The sequence below is a fragment of the Phaseolus vulgaris genome, chromosome 7, assembly GCF_051622355.1.
Source record: "Phaseolus vulgaris cultivar YP4 chromosome 7, ASM5162235v1, whole genome shotgun sequence".
Lineage (NCBI taxonomy): Eukaryota > Viridiplantae > Streptophyta > Magnoliopsida > Fabales > Fabaceae > Phaseolus > Phaseolus vulgaris.
The window spans coordinates 55017132-55043838 of NC_143504.1; the positions used below are offsets into that span (position 1 = coordinate 55017132).

The 26707-nt window shown below is 35.4% G+C and overlaps 2 protein-coding genes across 3 annotated transcripts; one reads left to right on the top strand and one right to left on the bottom strand.

The window, feature by feature from the left end:
- LOC137830359 (LETM1-like protein) lies at positions 1-24516 on the top strand. 2 transcript variants are annotated; one of them, XM_068637647.1, is made up of 18 exons: positions 1-253; positions 812-1283; positions 2187-2278; positions 4119-4283; positions 4416-4803; positions 5533-5651; positions 6191-6263; positions 6347-6567; positions 6650-6694; positions 14023-14116; positions 16793-16984; positions 18771-18871; positions 18993-19080; positions 20088-20234; positions 21732-21857; positions 22074-22244; positions 23496-23555; positions 23658-24516. In XM_068637647.1, exons 1-18 carry the CDS (start codon positions 210-212, stop codon positions 23769-23771), a joined length of 2712 nt encoding a protein of 903 aa, XP_068493748.1. In that variant the 5' UTR covers positions 1-209; the 3' UTR covers positions 23772-24516. The 2 variants fall into 2 exon arrangements, with proteins under 2 accessions (XP_068493748.1, XP_068493749.1); XM_068637648.2 differs by having other exon boundaries at positions 96-253; positions 2152-2278.
- TBL8 (TRICHOME BIREFRINGENCE-LIKE 8) lies at positions 23818-26614 on the bottom strand (the record flags this gene model as incomplete). The annotated part of the gene is given in 4 exon segments (XM_068636234.2): positions 23818-24193; positions 25125-25277; positions 25639-25947; positions 26286-26614. Coding segments are annotated over 4 exon segments (1167 nt in total), but the record flags the coding sequence as incomplete, so codon positions are not given.
- Between the last annotated feature and the right edge of the window lie 93 nt (positions 26615-26707).

Below are 26707 nucleotides of genomic sequence, written 5' to 3' on the forward strand. Positions count from 1 at the left end.
AGTGGCAACCACTGGTGTGTGATTTACGGACTCTCCACGTAAACGGATAAAACACCCTTCTTGCCACGTCATCTTTTCTTTCTTCTCTCTTCCGTGTCTGTTTCGCCAAATAACCTCTTCCACCGCTTTATTTCACTGTTTTTTTTTTCCCTCTCTTTCTCTGCGCCAACCACAACTCAATCCTCCCTCGGATTCTGCATCCACACTACATGGCAGTAACATTGCGCGGCAGCAATAGCTCTCTCGCGTTAAGGTGACAATCGATTTCCCCTTCTTTCCTTCTCTCTTTCTTTCTTTCTTTCTCTGGCTGGTTACGAATTATGGTTCTTCGCTGAGTCTGGAGGCGCCTAGGTTTTCCATATAGATTAAAATTCTAAATTGAAACATTTGCTTGTTGTGTATATAGCTTTCTTTGAAGTTGCTTGAGCGAATTTGTGACAGTAATTATAGTTCGGGAAGTGCTTCTTCATTTCCCTATTTAACTCTCTTGCCTGTTGCAGCATTGAAACGAGTGTTTTCAATCGGGTGAAGAATGAAGTAGTTTGAGACTATTTATGGCTTGCAATGTATAGTTTTATTGCAATTTCTTTAGGTGATAATGATACGGCTATGTTATGTTATCGAGTTTGAGTGATAGAAGGATGTAACGCGTAATTACTATCTTTGTTGCACCACCTCTGCAAGACATAGTGTATTTGGTGTGGTTGAACGCGTGCTTTATGTTTTCGTATTTATTGCATTCTCTTTGAGCTGAGTTTTTGTATATAATTCATCGTTTATGTGCTGGTATTAATTGTATATCGACTGGCAGCTCTTCGAATTGTTTGCTTTCAAATGGCTCCCCTTTCGCCGGGAAAAAAGTGTCCAACTTACATTGCCTACTATTGAGTAAATGTGGGAGTTCAAGAAAGGGATGCCTCATACGATATGATTTGTTATCGAGCAGTAATCCTGGTTTAGGTTGTAGAAAGTGTTATTTGGTATTTTCTAAATCTAGAAGGAGGGTGCACCTGCTACCATTTGCCTCCTCTGATGACGGTGTAACTTTCAATGGGAGCCTTCCAGCTAGCACCGGTACTGACCTAGAAAAAACGAGGGTGAAACTGAATAGGTCACTGGAAGATGAAGAGTTTTGTGATGGACTTGTCCAAGCTTTATATGATGCAGCCAGGGTTTATGAACTAGCAATTAAGGAACATAAATCATTCTCACGAACGTCCTGGTTTTCAACAGCCTGGCTTGGGGTTGACCAAAATGCATGGGTGAAGGCACTGTCTTGTCAGGTATGACATTTATCGTGTCAGATATTACCATGACTTTTGTTAGGTTGCAGTATTTGGGCCATATATCACGTGTAAGTTCAACACGCATCTGTGAATGCTGAAATTTTGACTAATAGGCTTTTGAAAGCATTTTATTCCATTGTTTAATTCATGTGAGCATAGACAAACACAAGCTAGATGAATTGTAAAAGTAAGAAGTGTGGACAATGGGTTTTATGTTGCTTGCCTTTGTTGATATTCTGATTATAATATGCACCAACACTTGTCAACAAAATAAGCACAGTTATGGTTGCTAGAAGAAACTCTCCATTATTAGACACGCACATGTGAAAATTATACTTGCAATTATGAAAATTCTGTTTAAAAACATGCTTCTTGGATATTACTATAAAAAGTTATTAATCATTGTCATTATGTATTACTTTCTATTATTTACCTATAGGAACAGTCCTATCAATTTCACTCCTTTCTTGATATCACTTATAAAGAGAACACTTTTCATTTTCAAGGGATAGTATTTCTTTGTTTGTATGTTAAACATACTTCTGTCTTTTATTTTTCAATATTTTGGAAGTGTTAGGTAGTTGAGTCTTTGGATAATTTAACATACTGTCTTCTTATAGGCTAGGACTTTGAGAATTTGGCTTCATCCTCATTATTTCTCTTTTTTAAAATTATCTTCCTGATGGACAACATTTGCATTGATAGAAACTAATTATATATTGCTGTAATATTTATGCTTCATTATAAATAAATCTGAGTCATGTTTCTTCTATTGCCTTTGCTACAAGAATGCTGTGACCTCGTTAGTCAAAACATAACTCACAAGTCACTTGAGCTCATTGTTTTAAAATTTTCAAAATTCTAGAACAACTGAGAAACAGGTTGCATAAATTCTCTCAGGCTGCTGTGTACTCCTTATTGCATGCTGCAAGTGAAATTTCATCTCAAAGCGATGGTAGAGACAGAAGTGTCAATATATTTGTTCAAAGGAGGTAGCATGTTGCTTTGTATTTTGGTTTATTCTTACCTGTTTCCATTGAACTTTGCAAACAATAATATGTCAAACTTATTCATCAGAAGGAAATAAAATTCTACGCTTGAATTTATCTGTTGTGTAAACTTGTGATAGATGTACCAGAATTATTTCAGAAATCATAAGATAAGTGGTTCGGTCATTTTATGTTTTATATCATTGATTCAACAACTATTTTACATCTTATTATTAAATTCTAAAGTTTAAAATTATGTATTTTTGTTTTTCTTATGAAATCTAAGTTTTATTGAATTTATGAGTGGATCAAGATCCTTTGAATTTAATTTTTAGTGATAGGTACTTTACCTTATTTTTCATATTGAAGCAAAGCATGGAAAAATTGTTTAAAGGCTACTCACTGTTGGATTTATAACTGTATCTATTACGAAGTGGACTTTAAGCCTAACTCAACCTCATAAAACCGGCTTATAACAACTCGTGCATGATACAACATATTATGGGTAGTCGATAATGGCCCGATAACGGGTGACCTGATAAACCCACCAAACACTCGCTAGGATAGACTTTAAGCTAAATTCAACCTCATAAAACCGGCTTAAAGGTGAGGTTTGCACCCATTTATATACAATGAAGTGTCTTCATCTTTAGTCGATGTGAGATCTCCAACAATATCTCATGTTGTTCAAAAGTGATTTCGGGATCTAGTTCCCTATGAAGCATGTACAACTCTCTTGTTTGAATTGTTGTGCCGTTGGAAACGTTTATGACACTCACATGTCCTCAACACCTGTCTAACACGTGTCAGACACTTATTGCTAGGTGTCAAATTGATAAAATATTTGTGTAAACTTGGACACTTAAGATGTTCGTTCTACACAAGCTAAAACTATAATATACTTGAAAAATAAAGAATTATTTTATTGATATCAATCGCCATAATTACATTATTGTCATCTCTATATGTAATATCAAAAACCTTAAAAAAAAATAAAAAAATGCTGAAATAAATAGAAAGATCATGAAGATATTTTTTCTCAATTACTATGGAGATATTGAGAATATTTTTTATCCTAATAATATGCTATTTACAACCGTGTCCCTCAAGTTAGTAAATGAATATCAATCATTCCCAACTTGTCTACAAGATCTTGAAATCCGCCTTGAGGAAGCCTTTAGAGTGTAAGTGTATGCTATTTGATATACCATAGGAACATGAGTTGTAGCCATTAGGCCTCTCTTAAGATAATTTTTTTGATGAAGTGCCTTACAATTTCAATATGTTTGGTCCTATCATCTTGGATTGGATTATAGTCAAGGTTCATGGCTAACTTATTGTCACAATAAAATTGCATATGGATGTCAACCTTAATTTAAGGTCATCAAGTATGATCTTCATCCTTGAGTCCTTCACACACGCCTTTAGCAAGGGCTTGAATTTAGCTTTTGCACTAGAACGAGATACTCTTGTTTTTTGCGTCTCTAGGTCACTAGACTTTCTCCAAGAAACATATAGTACCCATGTATAGATTTTCTGTCTATAACAGAACCATCTAGTTCTAATTTTTTAATGAAAGTTTAAGGTAGTAAGTAACTTATGTTGTAACTTTCATGTGGAAGTTTCAAATCAAACATCTAATTTTAATTATCACTTCAACATTCTATTAAGCAAAATGTATGTATACTTAATTTCCTAAACCATTTGATTGCCTTACTGTGCTTGATTGACCAAAACCGTTCATGGATATTTTTTCTGTTTTTATATTTGTTTAGTTTTAGAATTTTATACTACTCCCTATAGGTTTGAGCATAAAACTTTTGCAAATGTTGCATTGTTTCAGTTTGCTAAGGCTATCTTCTCCCCTGGAGAGTTTAACTAGAGAGAAATTATCAGCCAAACACCCTGAAGCATATGAATGGTTTTGGTCTGAGCAAGTTCCAGTTGTAGTGACATCCTTTGTTGACAAGTTAGAAGGGAATGGACGCTTTACTGCTGCCATTGCATTGTATGTTTTCTCTTAACTTATCTATATATTGAGATATTAATTGCTACTGATCAGTTCTTATTCCTTGATATTATTATTATTATTATTATTTATTGCAAATGCATATTAATGATCTTTTAACGGAATTCACAGGTCTGGAAAAAATGTGGGTTTAAGCAGTGCAAGTGACATATCACTTCTTCTGCTGGCACTAACGTGTATTGCTGCAATTGCTAAACTTGGTCCATCAAAAGTTTCTTGTTCACAATTCTTTTCAATGATCACAGAAATAACTGGTAGTTTGATGCACATGCTAGTTGGTTTGATTCCTGTAAGTCAAGCATATAATTCTATAAAGAATATCGGTCTACATAGAGAATTTCTTGTACATTTGGGTCCTCGGGCTTCATCATGTAGAGCTAAAGAGAAGTGGGGTTCGGAAGAGGTTGTTTTCTGGGTAAATCTTGCTCAGAGGCAGCTGCAACAAGCCATTGATAAGGAGAAAATATGGTCAAGATTGACAACATCTGAAAGTATTGAGGTTAGTTATCTTCAATTTTGAAGAGAGCTTGCTTTTGTCCACTCTAGAGAGGCGATACTGGATTAAATGTCTAGGAACACTGAATTTAGAATAAATTATCGAAAACTGTGATTTTTAGGCCCAGCTTGAGTACAAACATCAACAAACAAGGAATTTCACATAACAAGGATTTTTCTCCTTCAATCAAAACACTAGAAGTAACAATGTCACTTCTTAATTACCTCATACAAATGTGAAAATCAACTTGTATAACACTGAAACTGTCACATCAAAACCTATAAAAATCAACTTGTATACCATACTCGTGATCAATATTGTTCTAGGGCTTGATCAGGATTTGAATTCACTGGGTTATTGCTAGAAAAAGTTAGCGGTCAAACCCTGTGTTCTCATTTGTGAAATTGCCTCCCATGTGTCAAACGGTCACTGCTCCACCTGTAGCAAAACTGCATCAACAATTTTTTTCTGCATCCTATTATCTCCATATGTTACAACAATCTCCTCAGTAAGATATATCGTATAGGGAAAACATGGAAACATGGAAGGAATCTGCAAATATGAATAAAAATCTATCACATAATCATCAAAATGTTTCAAGGGAAATAGTTCAATGAATGGAATAAAAAGGGAAAGAAGAGATGAGTTTAGTTGAGTGTAATAACTTCTCTTTCGTTCATGTTAGTGCTTTGTTCTTACAAAAAGCTTCAATTGAAAGTTAGCTCAGTGCAGGTCTTGGAGAAGGATTTGGCTGTTTTTGGGTTCTTTATTGCTTTAGGCAGAAGTACAAGGTCATTTCTTTTGACAAATGGTTTTGAAACTCTAGATGATCCAATCGAAGATTTCATCAGGTACAACTTGTTTATATGTTATCCCTGTTGTTAAAACATTATGTTTCTTATTGTTTTAGGAGTCTTATCATGTTAGTTTCTTTTAGATTGGGCTTGAACTACTTGAATATTTGGTTAAGTGAAGAATGCTTGAGTGAGTATTTCTCTCAGCAGCAGCAGTGAGTATGTGTGTGTATAGATTGCAGAAAAGAGTAAAAAAGAAGATTGAGATGATAGGTTCAGACTGGGATAACCTACTCCAGCATAGGCTTTTCAGAATACATAAAACAAATCAGTTTTGACATGATTTTCTTTCTTTATAGTTGAAGTAGATATCACTAGACAACTAATTTCTTTTAGAGTACTAAACTAGTACTTGGCCTAGATGATTAGTATAAATAATAAGTGTTTTAGGTTAGTGACTTTATACACCATATCACTGTAAGAGTATGTCTTCTCTCCTTTCCCATCAAATTCAAACTCAAATATTTATTATCAACTCTGTTTATGCTTTCTATGAATATTTATGCATTTCTTTATTTTTTGACTATTTGGTGCAGGTATCTTATTGGAGGCAGTATTTTATACTACCCTCAGCTCTCATCAATTAGTTCATATCAATTGTATGTGGAGGTTAGTATTTATGGTCATTAAAATTGGCAGACATGCTTAATCATTTAGTTATTTTAACTGGTGAAGGCCAATTGACTGCGTAGGTAGTTTGTGAAGAGTTGGATTGGCTTCCTTTTTATCCGGGAATCACCAGTCTTACAAAACAGTCTCATATGCATAGAAATAAACAAGAAGGTCCTCCAAATTCTGATGCAGTGCCCCAAGTTTTTGATGCTTGCTCTCATTGGATTCAGAGCTTTATTAAATACAGTACATGGCCAGAGAGCCCTTCAAATGTGAAAGCAGCTGAGTTTCTGTCAACAGGGTAACTTGAACAATGTTTGTTTATGGTTTGACAAAACATCACCCATTTAATAAATTCTTATATGTTTTTTCTTTTATTTTAGACACAAGAAGCTGATGGAATGTATGGAAGAACTTGGGATGATTAGGTAAGCTATGAAAGAAATTCTGCATTTATGATGTATTTTCACTCAAATAGTTGCATTCACATATTCATCAACACTGATATTTAGGCATCAAAACCATACAGTTTTGGGGTTAAATAAAGGCCAGGATATTAATTGATACCTGAAAGCTTCATAAGAACAACCGAAAGAAACCAGTGTAGTAACTGCATGTTACAGTTGCATATGCTTTTGTTTTATAGTCTTGTCAAAATATTCACCAAGAATGTTTGGATTATCAAAGGTGCTTGGTTGTTCTTGTTTTTGTAACTGGCCAAATATGGGTATTTTGTCAACTTTAGCTTTCATAATAAACACTTCATTTCTTCAATAAAAAAATTCTTATTGCATTGCTAAATTTTATCTGAAAAAAAGAAGCTCTTCTATTAGAGGAGAGTTTTCTTTTTATTGAAAATTATTAAAGGAAAAGAAAGAATAGGGTAAATCCCTTGTGTATATTGAACACATAGGGTTATGTTTATATAGGAAAAAGAAACATATGGGCTAAGCCCATTACATAAATATGAGATATCTAACAATATCTATAATATCTCATAATATCAAATAATATCTAATTATATCTAATAATATCTAACACTACCCCTCAAGCTGGTGCATATAGATCATATGTACCCAGCTTGTTACAAATGTAATCAATCCTAGGTCCTCGTAAGGGTTTAGTAAAAATATCTGCTAATTGATTATTTGAATTAACAAACTCAGTCTTGATATCTCCTGATATAATCTTTTCTCGAATGAAATGACAATCAATCTCAATATGTTTTGTCCTTTCATGAAAAACTGGATTTGAGCTAATATGAAGAGCAACCTGATTATCACATATCAGTGTCATTTGAGTAACCTCTCCAAATTGCAATTCTTTAAGTAACTGTTTAAGCCAAATAAGCTCACAAGTAGCCGAGGCCATAGCTCTATATTCTGCTTCTGCACTAGATCTTGCCACAACACTTTGTTTCTTGCTCTTCCAAGAGATCAAGTTATCACCAATGGAGACACAATAACCAGAAGTTGACCTTCTATCAGATGGAGATCCTGCCCAATCAGCATCTGAATAACAAACGACTTTAGTATGGTTATTATGACCATATAACAAACCTTTTCCAGGAGAGCCTTTAATGTACTTCACTATACGAATGACTGCATTCCAATGATCTTCACATGGAGAATTAAGAAATTGACTCACCACACTGATTGCAAAGGAAATATCAGGACGAGTAACAGTGAGATAGTTCAATCTTCCAACTAATCTCCTGTACTTCTCAGGATCTGAAAGAGGCTCCCCCTGATTGGGTAGAAGCTTGACGTTGGGATCCATGGGAGTATCAACAGATTTCGAATTCATCAACCCAATTTCCTCCAAAATATCTAATGCGTATTTTCTTTGAGAGATAACAATACCAGTATTGGATTGTGCTACCTCAATCCCCAAGAAATATCTGAGTTTGCCAAGATCTTTGGTCTGAAAGTGTTGACAAAGGTGTTGTTTTACTTGTGAGATGCCATGGTGATCACTGCCTGTAAGAACAATGTCATCAACATATACTACAAGATAGATACACCCAGCACTCGAGTGACGATAAAAAACTGAATGATCGCCTTCACTGCGAGTCATACCAAATTGTTGAACAACATTGCTAAATTTTCCAAACCAAGTCCTAGGAGACTGCTTGAGGCCATATAAGGATTTGCGAAGACGACATACCAATCCAGAAGACTCCCCCTGAGCAACAAAACCGGGAGGTTGCTCCATATAAATTTCTTCCTGCAAATCCCCATTAAGAAAAGCATTTTTAACATCCAGTTGATAAAGAGGCCATTGTTGAAGAGCAGCCATAGCTATGAATAAGCGAACAGAGGCCATCTTTGCTACTGGAGAAAAAGTATCACCATAGTCTAAACCAAAAATTTGGGTATAACCCTTAGCTACAAGACGAGCTTTGAGATGATCAATAGTACCATCAGGACCAACTTTGATAGCAAAAATCCACCTGCAACCAACAACAGATTTCCTAGATGGTAAAGGAACAAGTTCCCAAGTTCCATTATTCTGAAGCGCATTCATTTCATCAAGCATGGCCTAACGCCAACCAGGATGGGCTAAGGCATCACCTACAGATTTTGGAATGGATACAGAAGAAATAGACGAAAGGCAGGTATAAAAGGGTTGAGATAGTCTATGGTAACTCAAAGCAGTATAATGTGGAGAGGGATTACGAGTAGAACGTATACCTTTACGGATAGCAATAGGAAGATCAGGTTCAACAGTCGGAGGTTCAACTATAGGAGCCGGAGGGGGATGAGGTGTTGGCACCAGAATAAAGTCTGCTGATGGACGATGAGACGGTTGACGACGACTATACACCTGAAGAGTTGGCGGCGGTGGTGAATTGTTAGGTGCACTAGGCACAACAAGAGGAATATTAACTTGATTAGATGAAGAAAGTGAAGGAGAAGGACAAGACTTAAAGTAAAGGGAAGATTCACTGAAGGTGACATCTGCTGAAATAAAATAACGGTTTAAAGACGGTGAGAAACATTTATATCCTTTTTGTGATCTAGTGAACCCTAAAAAGACACATTTGTGTGACTTAGGAGATAATTTATCAAGACCAGGACTAAAATTATGAACAAAACATGTGGACCCAAAAACTTTGGGAGGTAAAGAGTGGAGAGGGTCATGTGGAAATAAAATAGAATGAGGAATTTTGTTATCTAAAACTGAAGATGGCATGCGATTAATGAGATAACATGCACTAAGAACAACATCACCCCAAAAACGCTGAGGAACATCACCATGGATTAAAATAGTACGAGTTGTTTCAACAAGATGTCTATTCTTGCGCTCAGCTACCCCATTTTGTTGAGGTGTATAAGCACATGAAGTTTGATGAAGAATACCATGAGAAGCCATAAAATTTTTAAAAGAATGAGAAAGATACTCACGTCCATTATCACTGCGCAAAATTCGGATGGAAATTCCAAATTGATTTTTAATTTCATTGTAAAATATTTGAAATATAGAAAACAACTCAGAACGGTTTTTCATTAAAAATACCCAAGTACATCTTGAATAATCATCAATAAAAGTAACAAAATACTGAAATCCTAAATTAGACTTAATACGACTTGGTCCCCAAATGTCAGAGTGAACTAAGGCAAAAGGAGATGAAGCACGTTGTGAGACACTACGAGGAAAAGAACTACGAATGTGTTTCCCTAACTGACACGACTCACACGATAAAGTAGACACATTAGACAAACTTGGAACAAGCTGTTGCATCTTGGCAAGACTAGGATGACCCAACCGAGCATGAATGAGAGATGGAGAATCCATAATTGCGCCAACATGTGCAGAGATCTGTAGTTGATAAAGTCCATGAGACTCACATCCGGTGCCAATCATCCGTCCCGAACTCCGGTCCTGTAAAGTAACAGAATCTTTGGTAAAAGAAATAACACAGTCAAGGGAACGAGTGAGACGACTAATGGATAATAAGTTAAATGGAGACCCAGGGACATAAAGAACATTATCAATAGATAAAGATGAAAAAAGATTAATAGTACCAACACCATGTGATGGTACCCTATATCCATTGGCCATGGTAACTGAAGGTAAATAACCCGTAGTAGATAGGGAAGAGAAAAAAGATTTATTACCAGTAATGTGATCAGTGGCACCTGAATCTAGAACCCAAGGGCCATGGGAAGTGGAGTGAGTGAGGCCAACAAAAGATGTACCTGAATGTGCAACAGAAGCCGTGGAACTAGGGTTCTGACGATCCTCATACCATTTAAGAAATTCATTGAAAATAGCAGGCTGGCTTGGGGTATCAATTGAAGTATGGTCCATGGTAGAAGGTTGCACAGGGGCAATTTGAGCAACCGCAACAGATCTAGGAGGACGACCATGTAAGGCATAACATCTGTCAATTTTGTGGCCAAGTTTGCCACAATGGTCACACTTGTGACGCCCTTTGCCCGGCTTGTGAGGGCGAGTACGATCATTATGCTGAGATACTAAAGCAGAAGAGTCATCAACATGAGACGTTATATCAGCGGTGTGTTTACCTGGCACGCGCAAAAGGGTAGAACAAGTGGAAGTAAAATTGGGCACAATAGGAGATCCCAAAATTTGATCACGAACGTGAGAATAATCATCAGGAAGACCATGTAAACCCAATAACATGAAGAACTTGGATCTTTGTTCTAGTTCTTGAGAAGGAGTAGAGGCAGGAGGTAATAACTCATTAAAATCATGAAGAAGAGCATGAAGTTTACCTAGATATTCTGCCATTGTACCATCAAGACGTTTGGGAGCAACAATTGTGAGAAGATTTTGACACACACCATAAAGACGTTGAGTATCATTGGTGTATAATAATTTTGCTTGTTCCCAAACTTCTGAACATGTTTCATAGGTACGAAAAATTTGTTTTAAAGATGAGTGAATGGTCGATTTGATAACAATGCATAATTGAGCATCAATTTTCGACCAACGAACAACCTCATTTTCAGCAAGAGTAGGATGAGTAAGATGATCAACATAACCTTGACTCTTAAGCCATAATTTAATATCTGATGCCCAAGTGTCATAATTGGTTCCATCCAATTTGTCAATGGAAAGATGAACATTGACGTAATTAGTATAAATAGATGAATCCGGCATAATGACTGAAGAAGAAGCCATAGTGGCAGCGGAAGCGGAAGAAGCCATAAAAGATAAGGACAAATCCAGTCACCGGTTAATTGGCGGGAGCAACAAAGATGAAGGCTCCGACAGCGATTCCGGCGAGATTCCGGCGGCGTCTCCGGCGAAGGTCCGGCGAAGTTCCGGTGAAGGTCCGGCGAAGGTCCGGTGGAGGTACGGTGAAGGTCCGGCGAAGGTCCGGCGAAGGTCCGGCAAAGGTCCGGCGAAGGTCCGGCGAGACAGTGGGGGTGGTGGCTGGAAAATTCCAGTGAATAGTGGATTCATCAATAAAATTTGAACCCTAAACCCTAAACTCTAACCTTATGCTCTGATACCATATTAAAGGAAAAGAAAGAATAGGGTAAATCCCTTGTGTATATTGAACACATAGGGTTATGTTTATATAGGAAAAAGAAACATATGGGCTAAACCCATTACATAAATATGAGATATCTAACAATATCTATAATATCTCATAATATCAAATAATATCTAATTATATCTAATAATATCTAACAAAAATGAACAACCATAATCACATAAAAGGAGTTGAATATGTGATGAGAAGATGGAAGGGGGACTGTTCTAATATTCAGTTTGGGGAAGGATATTGTCATTACACTCAAAGAAAGATGAGAAGGTGATTGCTAAGGCATCAGTTTGATCGGCATAGGTGGTCTGAAAAGATTAAATTTGGGTTTTTATTTGTAAAGTTCTCACAAAGAGAAAACTTATTTTTCTTACAGAGTTCATATATATGTCCCAACTTCTTACAAATATTCATATTTACAAAGCTTAGATAGCAACTAGTAGGAAATGCCCACTAAGACTCCACATAGAAATAAATTCCCACTAGCACTTATCTTCCACTATAATTGACTCCCCACCACTATCCTACTACTTATCATTATGGTTTAGGAGGCCTAATAAGACACTAAAAAATGACCTAGACCATCGTAAAAGACATTTGAAATATTTAAATAAAAATAAATGCGAAAATTACATTAATAAGGAAGAAAAATGGGCTTAAGCAATTATTTAGCCCAACTACTTAGACTCCAGCCCATCAATGCTTCTTCTAGATCATGTGAATTTGGCTTGTCATATCTTGTCTTCAAATTTTGCTAAAGTCTTCATCAACATGTAGAAAATAACATTAGATGATATATTTTCATGAGCCTATCATGCAAATCACTCCATCTTCTTTATTCTTGATATTCTTCCAAGTGTACTCTTAATTAAAAACAATAAAAATTACAAGAAATCCCAAAATCATATTGACCAGTCTAGATCATATCATTCCCTCTTTCTTCAAGGACATTCGTCTTCGAATGTCATGAGTACACTTGCTCCAAGATAAACCTAACACTTGTATTAAAGATAATTTTTTTTATTAGTTTTTCATTCCAGAACTAGAATCTCTGCAATAAATGAAGACAAAATGGAAGGTCGTGAGTTGAATCTATAGACTAGAATAACAATCTTGGAAAGTGAACTTTAAGCCTAATCTCACAAAATTGGCTTGTAAGGTGAGGTTGACACTCACTTATATAATATAATTTCACCATATCTCTAGTCAATATGAGATTTTCAACACTATCTTATATTTCTACATACTCAAATTGTTGGGTATTCTCACCCTAACTAGGCAGAGTTACCTAGCAATAAACTCTCGATTTAGGGTATTGTGTTCTTGTTGAGGTAATTTAATAATTTGGAGATGTAAGAAGCAAAATTTTGTGGCAAGATCAAGTGCAGAATTAGAATACACAACGAAGACATTAGTCACTTGTGAGCTCATATGACTAAAGCAACTCCTACCTTATTTGTGACAATGAGGCAACATTACACATTACCTCTAATTGTCTTTCATGAGGATGAAACATATTGAGGTTGATTGTTATTTTGGAGACATCATTACTAGATTTGTCAACTCTAATGAATATGTGGTTGACATATTCACAAAGTCTTTTAGAGGATCAAGGATCAAATATATTTGCAGCAAGTTGGGAACATACAGCTTATATGATCTTGCTTGAGAGGAAGTGTTATAACTATAGAAACAAGAAGTAAATTATATATAATCAAGAATATCTAGATTATATATCTATTCTTAGGAACATTTTTATTTATTTCCATATCATATCTTTATTATTAGCATATACCAAATTTCCTCTATTTATTATATTGATTTCTTTTACTCAAATAAATAAATCATCTGGGCTCTCTCAGAAATAGCTAACACATGTCACAGTCATGTCAGTTAGATTTGGTTACCAAATATCCTTTCACTTGGGAGGGCAGGGGGGGATGAAAATCCTATCCAAGGGCAGGGTATATGGGTTGAATGGTCATATTATGGTACAGTGTGTCACCTACTAGTGTGTTTGTTTTACACTGGGACCCACATGCAAACAATGCAGATACCATGTGATGTTGAACTAATTTGCTTGTATGGGGCAACAGGTTTTTGAAGATAGTTTATACAATGTATTTTATATTTTATAGCATTACTAGAATTCCAGGAATTGTGAAATTGAATTTTTATAGAGTTTCTTATTCCAAAGGTTGTATCACTTATTTTTTTTTCTAAAATGTAATGCAGGGAAAAAGCCCTGGAGAGTGAAGCCAATGAAATAGTTCAGGGACATAGATCTACACTTCAGTCAACTATAAAAGAGTCAGGTTCTTTTGACGAGGTTTGATTCCCACTTTCAAATTTGATCTAAGTGCCGCATCCAAGTTAATAACAGTTGTCACTTAGTCTATGAAGAGTCTATATATAAATATAGATGCTCTATAACCACGTAGTCTGTTAAGACTTTGTAGATAGATAGTTGTTCTTTGGAGCCTAAGTACTGTACAGTCAATCAGTTTCACTAGAGAAATTGTACTCTTTCTCTCTCTCTTGCAATATCTAGTCTTTCTCTGTGTGATGCAAATGCAGTATTGTTCCCTACAAACAATGTATATAGAAATGTTCTCTTATAGTATACAAGATAATCTAAAAAAGGAAAATAAATTATTTTTCATCATTTTACCCACTCTCAATTTGTGTAATTAAGGATCAATGATTCCTATGCATAAATACAAAACATTCAGATAATCAACTCTACTAGTTATGGAATTTGATTCTTGTGTATAAAAGGAAATAGTATAAGTTGAAAGAAATAGATGAATTATATTTTTGAGATGTATTTACAGTCTCAATTTATAGACTGTTTACAACCTAATTAAGGAAATAAATAATAGGTAATGAAAGTAAGAAATGATAGGTAATTAAAGCTATACAAATCAAATCAAATCACTAAAAGATATCAAATCTATCCTAATAAAAGATAACTAAAAGATATCACTTAATTACGGAATAATTATCTCCTAATTATTCAACACTCCTCCTCAAGTTGGTGAATGCATATCTATCATTCCCAACTTGCAAGTAAGATCTTTGAAGTGTTTTGTGGGAAGTCCATTAGTAAACATATCTACCAATTGAAGTCTTGAAGGGATGTACTCGGTGCCTATAAGACCATTATCCAACTTCTCCTTAATGAAATGTCGGTCTATCTCTACGTGCTTTGTTCGGTCATGTTGAACTGGATTGTGTGCAATACTGATGACGGACTTATTATCACACACCAAACCCATAGGAGCTTCATATTTTATTTTGAGGTCATCGAGCATGATCTTCATCCATAATAGTTCACAAACCCCTTGAGCCATGACTCTAAATTCTACTTTTGCACTTGATCTTGCAACTACATTTTGTTTCTTGCTCCTCCATGTCACCAGATTTCCACCCAGGAACATGCAATAGCCTGTGATGGATCTCCAATCAACAATTGATCCTGCATAGTCAACATCAGTATATATTTTCATGGATAAGTTTTCCCCTTTTTTGAATAGCAATCCTTTCCCTGGAGAGGCTTTTAAGTACTGAATAATTCTATTTACTGCTTGCAAGTGTCTTTCTCTTGGATCATGCATGAATTGGCTAACCACACTAACTGCATAAGTTATGTCTGGCCTAGGTGTGATAGATAAATGAGTTTTTCAACAAGTCTTTGATATTGTATCTTCTCCACCTTTGGATTTACGGTTTAGGATTTAGGGTTTTCCTCATCATTCTCAATCCTATAATTTTGCTCTATTGGCACTTCAGTGGTCTTGCAACCCATCTTACCAGTCTCTTTGAGGAGATCAAGGATGTATTTCCTTTGAGAAATAAAGATGCCCTGTCTATGAAGTAAGCAACCTCTATCCCAAGGAAGTACTTCAACATCTGAAAATCCTTCATCTCAAATTGAGCAGCCAGTCTCTCCCTCAAAGTTTGTTTTTCAATCTCATTATCACCTGTAATAATCATATCATCTACATAGACCAAAAGTAGAGTGCATTTACCATTCTGAGAATGTTTTATAAACAGAGTATGTTTTACAAAGACGTCTGTGTTGAAGCCATATCTGAGATGATGACCAAGATTCAAGGCCTTGCTGAAGATTAGAAGTGTGTGCCTGTAGTCTAGCACTTTTTATTTTCTTCATGCTGTAAATAATATAACTCGCCCTGCTCTTTAGCAATTCCAACAGTCTTCCCCGTGGCAAGATCCTAAAAAATACAATGGGAATGAAAAAATACCACTGCATAATTTAAATCTTGGGTAACATTTTTGAATAGACAAGAGGTTATTGGATAATTTAGGAACATGAAGCACATTTTTTAAAGGAAAGTTTGGCAAAATTTGGTTCCGTTCACAAAAAAGAGTTTTTCGGAAAAATTCTCCGACGGTGGTTTCTGGTGGTTGGTGGAGGTTCCGGCGGTCGGAAGCGGTGGTCGGCGGTCGACAGTCAATGTTGGTGGCAGTGACGGTCAATGGTGCAAGGTGGTAGTCAATAGAGAAAAGAGAAGAATTTTTTTTTGCAGCAATTAAGGCTACCAAAGTAATTGCAGCAATGAAGACTGCTAAAAAAAAGATTGCAGAAGCAGAGTCTCCAGCTCTAATACCAAGTTGAAAGAATTAGATGAAATATATTTCATATTTACAGTCTCAATTTATAGACTGTTTACAACCTAATTAAGAAAAAAAGTAATAGGTAATGAAAGTAAGAAATAATAGGTAATTAGAGCTATACAAATCAAATCAAATCACTAAAAAATATCAAATCTGTTAGATAATGAAATCTGCACTTAATTACGGAATAATTATGTCCTAATTATTCAATAGTATATAGCAATATCCTGTCTATAAAATAGAATAATATATACAAAGGATATCTTTATCAATATTCTTGCTTCATACTTTAGATGGTTCTCAAACCTTTTGTTTTCATGTATCCCATTCTTGTTTACGCATTCTATTTGGCATATAATTTTAGGCATTGGAAAGTGTTGAAGAAACTGTCATAAGACTTGAAAAGCTGCTTGAAGAGTTGCATGTATCAAGCTCTAGTTCTGGAAAAGAGCATTTGAAAGCAGCCTGTTCTGACTTGGAGAAAATTCGAAAACTTTGGAAAGAAGCTGAATTCCTGGTGGCATCTTTCAGAGCAAAAGCTGATTCTCTTCATGAGGTACACCTTCCACTCCTCCCTAACCTTCTTGATCAATCCTTTGGAACTCTGCATAATGAATAACTACCTTGAAATTTTTTCTGTGACTTTCTCTGAATATCAATTTCTAATTTGTGAATGATGTAATGAGATATTATAATACAACTAACTGCTTAGGCTGGGGACAACTGTTAAACTAACCTGTAACTAGCTTACACTTCTAAACTATCGTAAAGAGAGAAGCCTTTGATGATAAAAACTATCATAGAATTCCGGCCAACAAATCTTGCCTGATTACTACAAAAATGAAAATCAGTCCTAATTACATATAACGGGGAAATATATCTTCTTAAATTTTGTGAAAGAATAACAAAGTAAACTTTGATAATAATACAATATACAAGTTAAATGATGGAAATACACAATCTACAACGCTGTCCTTTTTCATATGTTGATGTTTGTTGGAGATTCCACACCGACTAGAGATAAGATTGAATTATAGTATATAAGTGGATGCAAATCTCACCTTACTAAGCCAATTTTGAGAGGTTGTTGGGCCTATGATGCCACTTGTTATCAAGCTGATATTGAGCCACTCACAAATATCTAGTTCTGCGTTTAAGATGTTCAGTCCTTAGTGTGAGAAGGTGTGTAGGTGACCCGAAGTTAGGTAGAGATACATCAAATTATAATATATAAGTGGACTTGAAATATAAAGAATTATTTTATTGATATCAATCACTTCAATTACATTCTCATCATATCTATTTGTATCAACCAAAACCTTTCAAAAAGAAAATATAAATATGTTCAAAGAAATAGGAAGATATTTTTCCTAACTATTATGGAGATATTGAAAATATTTTTTATTCTAATAATATGCTATTTACAACACTCCTCCTAAAGTTGGTGAATGAATATAGATTATTCCCAACTTGCCTAAAAGATCCTGTTTAGTGAAAATGTGTGCTATCTAAAATCTTGTAGGAACATAAGTTGTAACTACTAGGCCTGTCAAGATTATCTTTGATGAAATGCCTTCTAATCTTAATATGTTTTGTCCTATCATGTTGGATTGAATTATTATGGACAAGGCTCATGGTTGACTTGTTATCAAATGCACTCATCACAATGGATGTTGTGTATTGTTGTTACTGGAGATCCTATATCGACTAGTGATATAGTCAAATTATAATGTATTGGTAAGTGTAAACCTCATTTTACCAAACTGATTTTATGAGGTTGAGTTAAGATAAAATTATACTTTCTAGGAGTTGTAATTGTTGAAACAGATATTCACGAGCATTGTCACTATGAAAATTGTGTTTGGCTGTAGAATATTTGAAAGATAGAAAAGAACTCCAATCAATTTTTCATAAACCAAATCCATATACACCTAGAATAGTCATCAATTAAGGAAACAAATATTTAAAACCAAATATCCAAGTGAACTAAAGAGAACGGAGACAAAGCTTGTTTACTGATGCTATAAAGAATGACCGTCAACTGTGTTTCCCTGACTTGCACTTCTCATAATTCAAACTAGACAATTTTTTAAACTTGGAACCATCTTCTGCAATTTGGTCAATCCAGGATCTCCTATCTTGATATTTCTAATTACAGAGATATCATCTTCATATATCTGTACTTATAAAGATATGATCCTTATATCTGTACTTGTAACAATGTAACAATTTCCTTGCACAATAATTCATTGTGTTGCTTGACTCCCTAGTACCAGTCACATACTGTTTGCTTTTTGAGAATCTTTTTTACCGTCCATAATATTTCTATTGTACTCATTCAGGGGGTTAACAGTGGCCGTTCCTACACACCAGTTGAAGAAGACGAGTATATAAAAGGGAAAAGCAGAAAGAATGCTAATGTAAGGGTGGACAGGAACAAAAGGTATGAATATCTATCTAGTTGCTTATTTCTGAGTACAAGTGGCAGCTATTACTTCTATTTTTTGGAGTTTTGTTTCTTTTTTTTTTATATTTATATAAAAATAAACATGTTTTTTCTCCAGAAATGTTGGAAAATCTCGTGGATTTTGGAGCTTGTTTGGAAGTCCTGTCACCAAAAAGCCTGGCTTGGAGTCTGACGTGGATCCTTATGTATGCGTTGTTGTCTTTATAATTTGATGTTGTTAATATGCTCTCCATATCTTTAGTGGCTTTAGTGCAACATAACTCATAAATGTCCATGATGGTTTTGCTTTTATTATCATAAATGTATAAGCATATTTTCATTGTAATTGTGTTATATTATTATTATTATTATATGTTCTTCAGTTGTCCTCTAATCTTGTCTAATATATAATCACTTTTGCTAATTTAACTGGGAATTAAAAGTCAATGTTTGATTGGTAGCACAATAAAGATTCTATCTGGTTATGTCTAAATATAATGTTTAGGTGATAAATAGCAAAGTCAATTAAAATTATTGACTAGATATAAGAGTTAAAACCCCTTTAGATTCGATACCTATTAGGTATTACTAAGTGTTTTAGTGTGAATAATTGGGTCAACTTGCCACAATTGCTTGTTAAAGCTGTTTCACTGCATTAAGTGAGAAATAACCACTGCATAGATCTTGCAACCCAACCTGTGTCAGGGCACTTGAGGCACAAGTCTCTGTCACCCTTCTTCTGGACTTAGGAAGCAGCCTTGTCTGGCACTGCATAATGCAACCCACCCCTCTCAGGCCACTTGAGGATGAGCCTTTGTCTCCTGCCTCTGGCCATTCAAGGATGGAGGAGTAGCCCAATTTTGCTGGTCAGTTATATACTAGATTATTGAAACAGAAAAAAAAACTGCTGCAGCTCACATATGCAGAAATGAAGGTTGACCTCAAAAAGCCTATCTTAAGAATTTAAAAACCTCTGTTTTTATACCTTTTGCTTAGACCTTGCAAAAGTGGTTGACTATTCTTAGCTTCAAATTTTTACAATGTTGAAATGCTAAGATTAAACCTGTTTTTGCATGAGTTGTATTGCCTATTAATTCGTATCTTGAATTGGCCTGTACTTCATTTGGTCTAGTTGTAAAAATAGTTCTGTTACAATTAGTGAGTGGATACTGCGTGGAACTTGAGTAACATGGACTTGCTATCTTGATTGAAGGAAAATAATATTGAAGTGCCTGCACCAAACGTTGGGGTTGTGGACCAAGAACCCAATGAAATCCACCGCTTTGAGCTTCTGCGAAATGAGCTAATAGAACTTGAGAAACGGGTTCAAAGAAGTGCCTATCAATCAGAAAATAATGAAGTATGTCTTAAACATTCAATAAGTTTCAAGTTTATGATTTTATATTTCTTTCATATGTTTTGCTTACTAAGTGCATTGGTAATAATTCTGAAAATTTGGTCTTTGACCGTGCCAAATGATGTTGTGTGACCCATGCAGCTGATCTCGCCTAGTATGATAAAGCTTTGTTGTTGTCAATAATCACCCTAATTGTACTGCTGCCTCATCCTACTTCTATCTCTGTCCTAAAAATTTTACGTACCTTGTAAGCTTCATTTGCAATTTTTGTGTGGATTGCTGCTGAAAAACTAAAGATTTTTTAAACTTAACTGTTGTTTTTTGCTGGGGATACATACAGTTTTGTTGTTTTAGTCATCTTTTCTTTTTATCTTTTATTCATCTTTCTTTTTGATCCACCAGTTACTTATTCTTGATTTATAGTCTTTGTATCAACAAATAATGCAAAGGCCAACCACTGACAGTCCACACATGTGGGATATCAAACTGGATAGGTTCTAGTGTGTTTGAGGTTTAAAAAATTGTTTTTGAAGCCTTTGTATTTGACTCAAGTATAAACACACTGAATTCGAAAAAAACATAAAATAATCTAGTTTTCAGGCCAGATTTGAGTAGAAATCATTTCAAAAAGATTTTCTACTTTATACAATTCCAATTCTGCTCTGGTCTCTTCCATTAACCTATTGGAAAAAATTCACATAAAATATTGTTCACCTAACCCTTAATAACCCTTGCAAAATTTTCAAACTACATGATGAATTCACTCACATACTTCTCCTGCCTTATTGACAACACGATTCGAAAGGATCTCCCATCAGTATAATATTTGGTTGAAGCCTCTAGCTGAGTGCATTCTTGAGACCTATCCAAGATTGGTTTCGATTGCATATTTCCCACCACTAAAACCAAGATATGCATTTCCTTCCATCACCACCATGAGAGTTTCATTTTTCTCATCTTTTTGCTCTCAATCAGATATATCTTTCTACCTTCCCTATCCACCCCATAGCATCTTCTCCCTCGACATATCCTGCTTTCTCCACTTATCACAAACCTTAAATCCTCCATGGGGTTTACATACTCATTATTAAGCGGATGATTAATTTTAATTTCAAAAATCAATTCTTGTGAATTTTAAGTTGATTTTAAGTAGGCTCAATATCTAAACTTTCAAGCAAGATGAACACAAAATTACAAGTATCAAACTAACACCAAGTCTTTCTTTACTCCAAGTGTGAAGTATTCATTAAAACATTGCATCACTATCTTCATATTCTCAATTATATACGTCATCATCATCCTTCACACTAATAAATTCTTAATATAGAACTATAATTGCCTAAACCCGATTTTGGTCTATCACTTTGTTCCATACTCACTGATTTTGAAGGTCCATGACCATGATATCATTTGGTCAATATTACTGTCTGTATGTCCTTTGAACTAAGAGTTTTGCCCTGACTTTTCTTTTAGATTAAGCATTGAATGTCACTTTTACAGGATTCACTGGCTACTGATGATGGTCCTCGTTATAGTGATGAGGCTGGGGTTGTTCAGATTACCAGGGTTGAGAAGAAAGAAAATATCCTGGAAAAATCTATTGTCAGACTGAAAGAAACCGGAACAGTACGGTTTAATCTCCTGGCTTTTCTTTCTTGGAAATATTATCTTAATTTTATTCATTTGCATCTGTGCATATTTTAGTCAAGTTTTTACCCTGTTTTTTCTGTGGAGACTAAGAAATTGGTGGGCACAATATGCATTAGTGCCTCTGAAAATATTTAGAATTACATCATCTGTTATCTCTTTATAAACATCTGAAACCTACTTTTGAATAAGCAGGATGTGTGGCAAGGAACTCAGCTTCTTGCTATTGATGTTGCCGCGGCCATGGGTTTACTTAAAAGGGCACTCATAGGGGATGAATTGACTGAGAAGGAGAAGAAAACACTTAAAAGAACCTTGACTGACATGGCTTCGGTTGTTCCTATTGGTGTTTTAATGCTTCTTCCAGTGAGTTGAACACACTTTATTACTCATTTTCTAATCTCTAGCGTAGAGAAGCACATTGTTCTCCTCATGCAAGTGTTTTAGCTTGAAGTTACCATGTGCAACAAAGAACATAGAGCTATTAATTAGTGAAGTCTGTTTACACATTGGGTGCACCCCTTGATGCCAGTGAAAATGGAGAATGCGCAAGCCCATTTGTACCATAGAGGCTAAAATTTTAATGTCAAGAAGTAACTACTAAAAATTATGCTATTAGGTGAAAGCTTTGATAAATATCCATTATTTAGTTAGCTAGTTACCTAAATATTTAAGATTGTTGGTTGAAGAAATAAGGCATGTTGCCTATAAATGACAAGGAATAGTATCTGGCACCTATTTTCTGCCTTTATTGCAGCATTTGGCACCTTCACTGTACCCCTTTTTTGCTTCTTCACTGAGTACGATCTGCCACCAATTGGTTGGTACCTTCAGGCCTTCATATATCTCTTCGCTAGCACCTTTGAACCCTAATATTCTTCCTATTCTTAACCAAATGTACCCCCTTAATGGAGGAATTTTTTTGCGGTGGGTCTGTATATTCTCATCAACTTGAGGAGTGTTGAAATATGTAAATAGCTCCAATTTGGGGTAGAATAACTTCTCTCCTTCTTGTACATATCCAATTAATCTTTGTAATTATATTGTATTGCCATATTTCACGAGTCTCATTATTTATTGGGATTTGCCAATATCCATATTAGAGCCTATTCCTTCTGGGCATTATTATAATTATATTGTATTGCCATACGAGTCTCATTATTTATTAGGATTTGCTAATATATCCATATTGCATATTCCTTCTGGGTATCATCAAATAATATTCAAAAGAATCCTTCTCCGCCATATTTCAAGTGAAATATATCTCTAAGCTTAGTACTGTTTTTGAATCAATGGTGAATAAATTTAATTATTGATCCTGTAAAAGCGACAGATTCTTGTTTCCTCCATTTTTTTTTCCTGAGACTGAGTCTGCTAAACTTGGCATGGTCTTCGTTTTACCCATTTAGCTCTCCCTTCTCTTATAAAATATTTAACTGGAAATATAAGATGAAGAGCGACTGCTTATAGGAAATGCAGAAAAGATGGAAGATTAAAAACCTATTGCTATTTTTATGTGTGACTGGTAAATTATCATTTTCCCACATTAGATCTGGTCCTTTTCTTTGTGTAATTGTCCAGTGTAACCTACTAAGAAGAAATGCTTATATTGCACAGGTTACTGCCGTGGGGCATGCTGCAATGTTGGCTGCTATTCAGAGATATGTACCAGCTCTAGTATGCATACTATAACTTACGGCTGCATTTTTTTCAATCTCCTATTCAGATATCACATCTCCAATCACGCCATGAGAATTTACTATGCGTTATTTCTTGCAGATTCCATCCACTTATGCACCAGAAAGGTTAGATCTCTTGAGGCAGCTTGAGAAAGTAAAGCAAATGACAGCCGATGATATGGGCTCAGACGAGGAAGTAGATGAAGATAAATGATCAGAAGCAAGGCCGATTTATGTATAGCTAGCAAAACTATTCTTTGTGATCTGATGAAAATTGGACTGCTTTGTTATCCTCTTTCTGGAAATTTTTTGTTCGTGCCAAATTTCTCAGATAGGAGTTGGGCATAGAGAAGTTCATTCCACGTGTCTGGCACTCCTGGTAAGCACCAGTGGCTACAATCCTGTGGGGCATCAGGTGGGGTGCCTGGTTCCCGAAATCTTGAAGGGTGACCATCTTTCCTGAACTCTGAAAGATATGTGATGTTCAAAAAGTGGGCTTTCCGGCTCTCGTATTGCATCTGTTTGACAACACCAGATATAAATATGTTATGATATGGTTCAGTTTCAAGTTTTGTAGGGTCATTTTCTGGCTCTGTTTGTTTGTCACACCGTCCTCCATCATTCCATGTGCCATTCCTGCAATTTCAGTGTTTTGTAAACACTTGTCCAAAATGTAAGGCTTGCATCATGTCATCCCAAACTCCCTCCCCCAAATACATGTTATTTTAGATCTACTATAACAAATTTCAGAACATTAGTTGTTAAAGGAAAAATGGGGGAGGGGGTGAATTAGATAAACTTATTTCTCATAATTGATATCTAACTTCTAGTTAAGTTGTGCATGTTTGGATACACGTGCACACGTTCCAAAGCTTCGTTACAATTTTGTAACTTTGAATCGAACGTTCGTTTTAAAGGTTTCAAATGGAAAAACAAACACACCTGTGTTATAATCTCAAGTGGTTACCTGTTATTTTATTTGTAAATTTACGGTGGATGTGGATGATCATAAGAAATCACAAAAAACTATTGAATGACAAAACTTAGCAATAATTTTGAAGTGAGTTAATTAACTGTTTGGCCGAAATTATAAACGTCATGCTACATGAAACATGTTCTTACAGATGTTTATTACAAATATGAATATCTCTTTTTGTTTATATGAAAAATTCTTAACAGACGTTCTTTAGTTATTTGGTCACAAACGGGTATTACAAGAAAACTGTGTTCCTTGCATCTTCCTCCTTTCATAAGAACTATAGATGTTACTCCCTATTTGTTCTTTACATCCATCTTAATACATTTGGGTTCACATAAGTCTTTAATGTACATATACTCCGATTGAATATGTTGTTGTCACGTAATGAGAAGTGTGGAATGTTGTTACAAGCACTCTAGACCCTTGAAAACTAACTTTTGTAGAGTGACTTGGGGGCATTAAGAATTTTGTTCAAGCGGTAAGTAAAAAGTGGCAGAAAGATTTCTATTCGTGTTTCGTATCAAAGATTGTCTTGGAGGGTTTTTATTTGAGTGTCAGACCCAGAAAAAAATGTGTGAATGCACTTGCCTGAAGTGGACGGGGGAAAAGCTACGAAAGAAGACGGAACTCCTAGAATCTAGATTGTGCAATGCCCATGATTTCCAGGTCTGCAAGGATCTCCTAAATGCTTCTTTCACGTTCATCATGTTTACCCTCCCTCCTTCCTGGAAGTAGTTGCGCCTGCAAAATGTTAAGGAGCTTGTAAGAGTGTTATTTTCGATTGTAGAAGATTTAATTTTTACATTATTTACTGTAACACTAGTAAAAATCATTTTAGAAAGGATATCTTTACGAGATACAGAAGCTGTTTTTGAAGAATCTTTGTTTAAAAGGTAAGAAGAAAGCATTTTTAAGCGTTTTTTTTTTCAGAAAGAAAAAAAGGTCTTTCAAATAAGTCCGAAAGTTGATAAGAAATTTGGCAAGACTAACTTTATTAAAGAAATAGTTGCGGTTGACCTACGACTTGATAGTTTTGTCTGGGTTCCACCAATGTCCGGAATTGAAAATAAGAATATCAGCACCAACCCATTTTTTGGAATACCAGTGCAACTCGTCAAGCCTGATAGTCCTTCTTACATTATTGGATAAGTTGAGCGGTGGACGACCTATAACACACAAGAAGGGTGTCCTGTAGTATTCTACTGTCATGTTGTATTCCTCAAACCTCATCACCAGATACCCTTTGTGTTTGCTTATGGGATTTCCATTTACTTCATATATTTTTGACAGGTTAGAAACCCCTTGTGTCAGCATGCATAGGAAAGACTCCCACTGGTTTCTTCCCACAGAATCACCCGCAAACACAATGCGTCCATTGCGATTTCTCTCTAGCAGCACACTTGCATTGAATCTGAGTTTCATCACCATACCCCATCAAGAGAACTTGCTTTCAGCTACTCGTCACTTTTAGGAAGTACCATACAAAATTATAACAAATGTGCAATAGCTAGTTACTTTCAACAAATTACACCTGTCAGAACCTTAATTAATGCTACATGTTCAACCATTGTATTTAACCCTTTTCTTTTAATGCAGATTATGCTCCTTAATTCAATTCGACAATCATAAACCTCAAAACAAAAATCTACTATTTCACTCAACTCACACCCAATTCTCTCTTACACTGATAAGGAATGATAGCATATATACATAGCCATGCATGAGAGAATGGCAACATATATCACATACCGGGGAATGTCACAGTCATCAGGTTGCCATCGCCATTTACGAAAGGTTTCATTTTTGCGTCCGTTTTGGTGGCACCGGAATCCTGGATCCAGAAAGGGACAGTTTTCATCGTATAACCGATGTGGGTAGGTTTCATCCCAAACCCAGTGACCTCTGGAGTAATCACAGGGTCCGATGAACGGCGATTTCTTGTGAGCGAAATATGATGATGATAAGAAAGCAAAACGAGAGAGAAACTGTCGATCAAAAGGGTACACGAAATTGAAGAGGAATATGGATGTTAGTAAGAGAAGAAGAAAATAGAGTGCCCATGTTGATTCTTTCTTCATTTTTCACATTCTATTAAAACTACGTGAGGCTTAAAAAAGTAATCTAAGGTTAAGGTGTTTATTTTGAGGGTTCTTTCTTTGAGTAGTTGAAGA

Excerpts from the sequence above, each read along its gene's own strand:
- LOC137830359 (XM_068637647.1), top strand. The coding sequence starts at position 210 with ATGGCAGTAACATTGCGCGGCAGCAATAGCTCTCTCGCGTTAAG. Across the intron at positions 254-811 it reads AATAGCTCTCTCGCGTTAAG|CTCTTCGAATTGTTTGCTTT; the intron begins GTGACAATCGAT and ends ATCGACTGGCAG. Across the intron at positions 1,284-2,186 it reads TGAAGGCACTGTCTTGTCAG|GCTGCTGTGTACTCCTTATT; the intron begins GTATGACATTTA and ends AAATTCTCTCAG.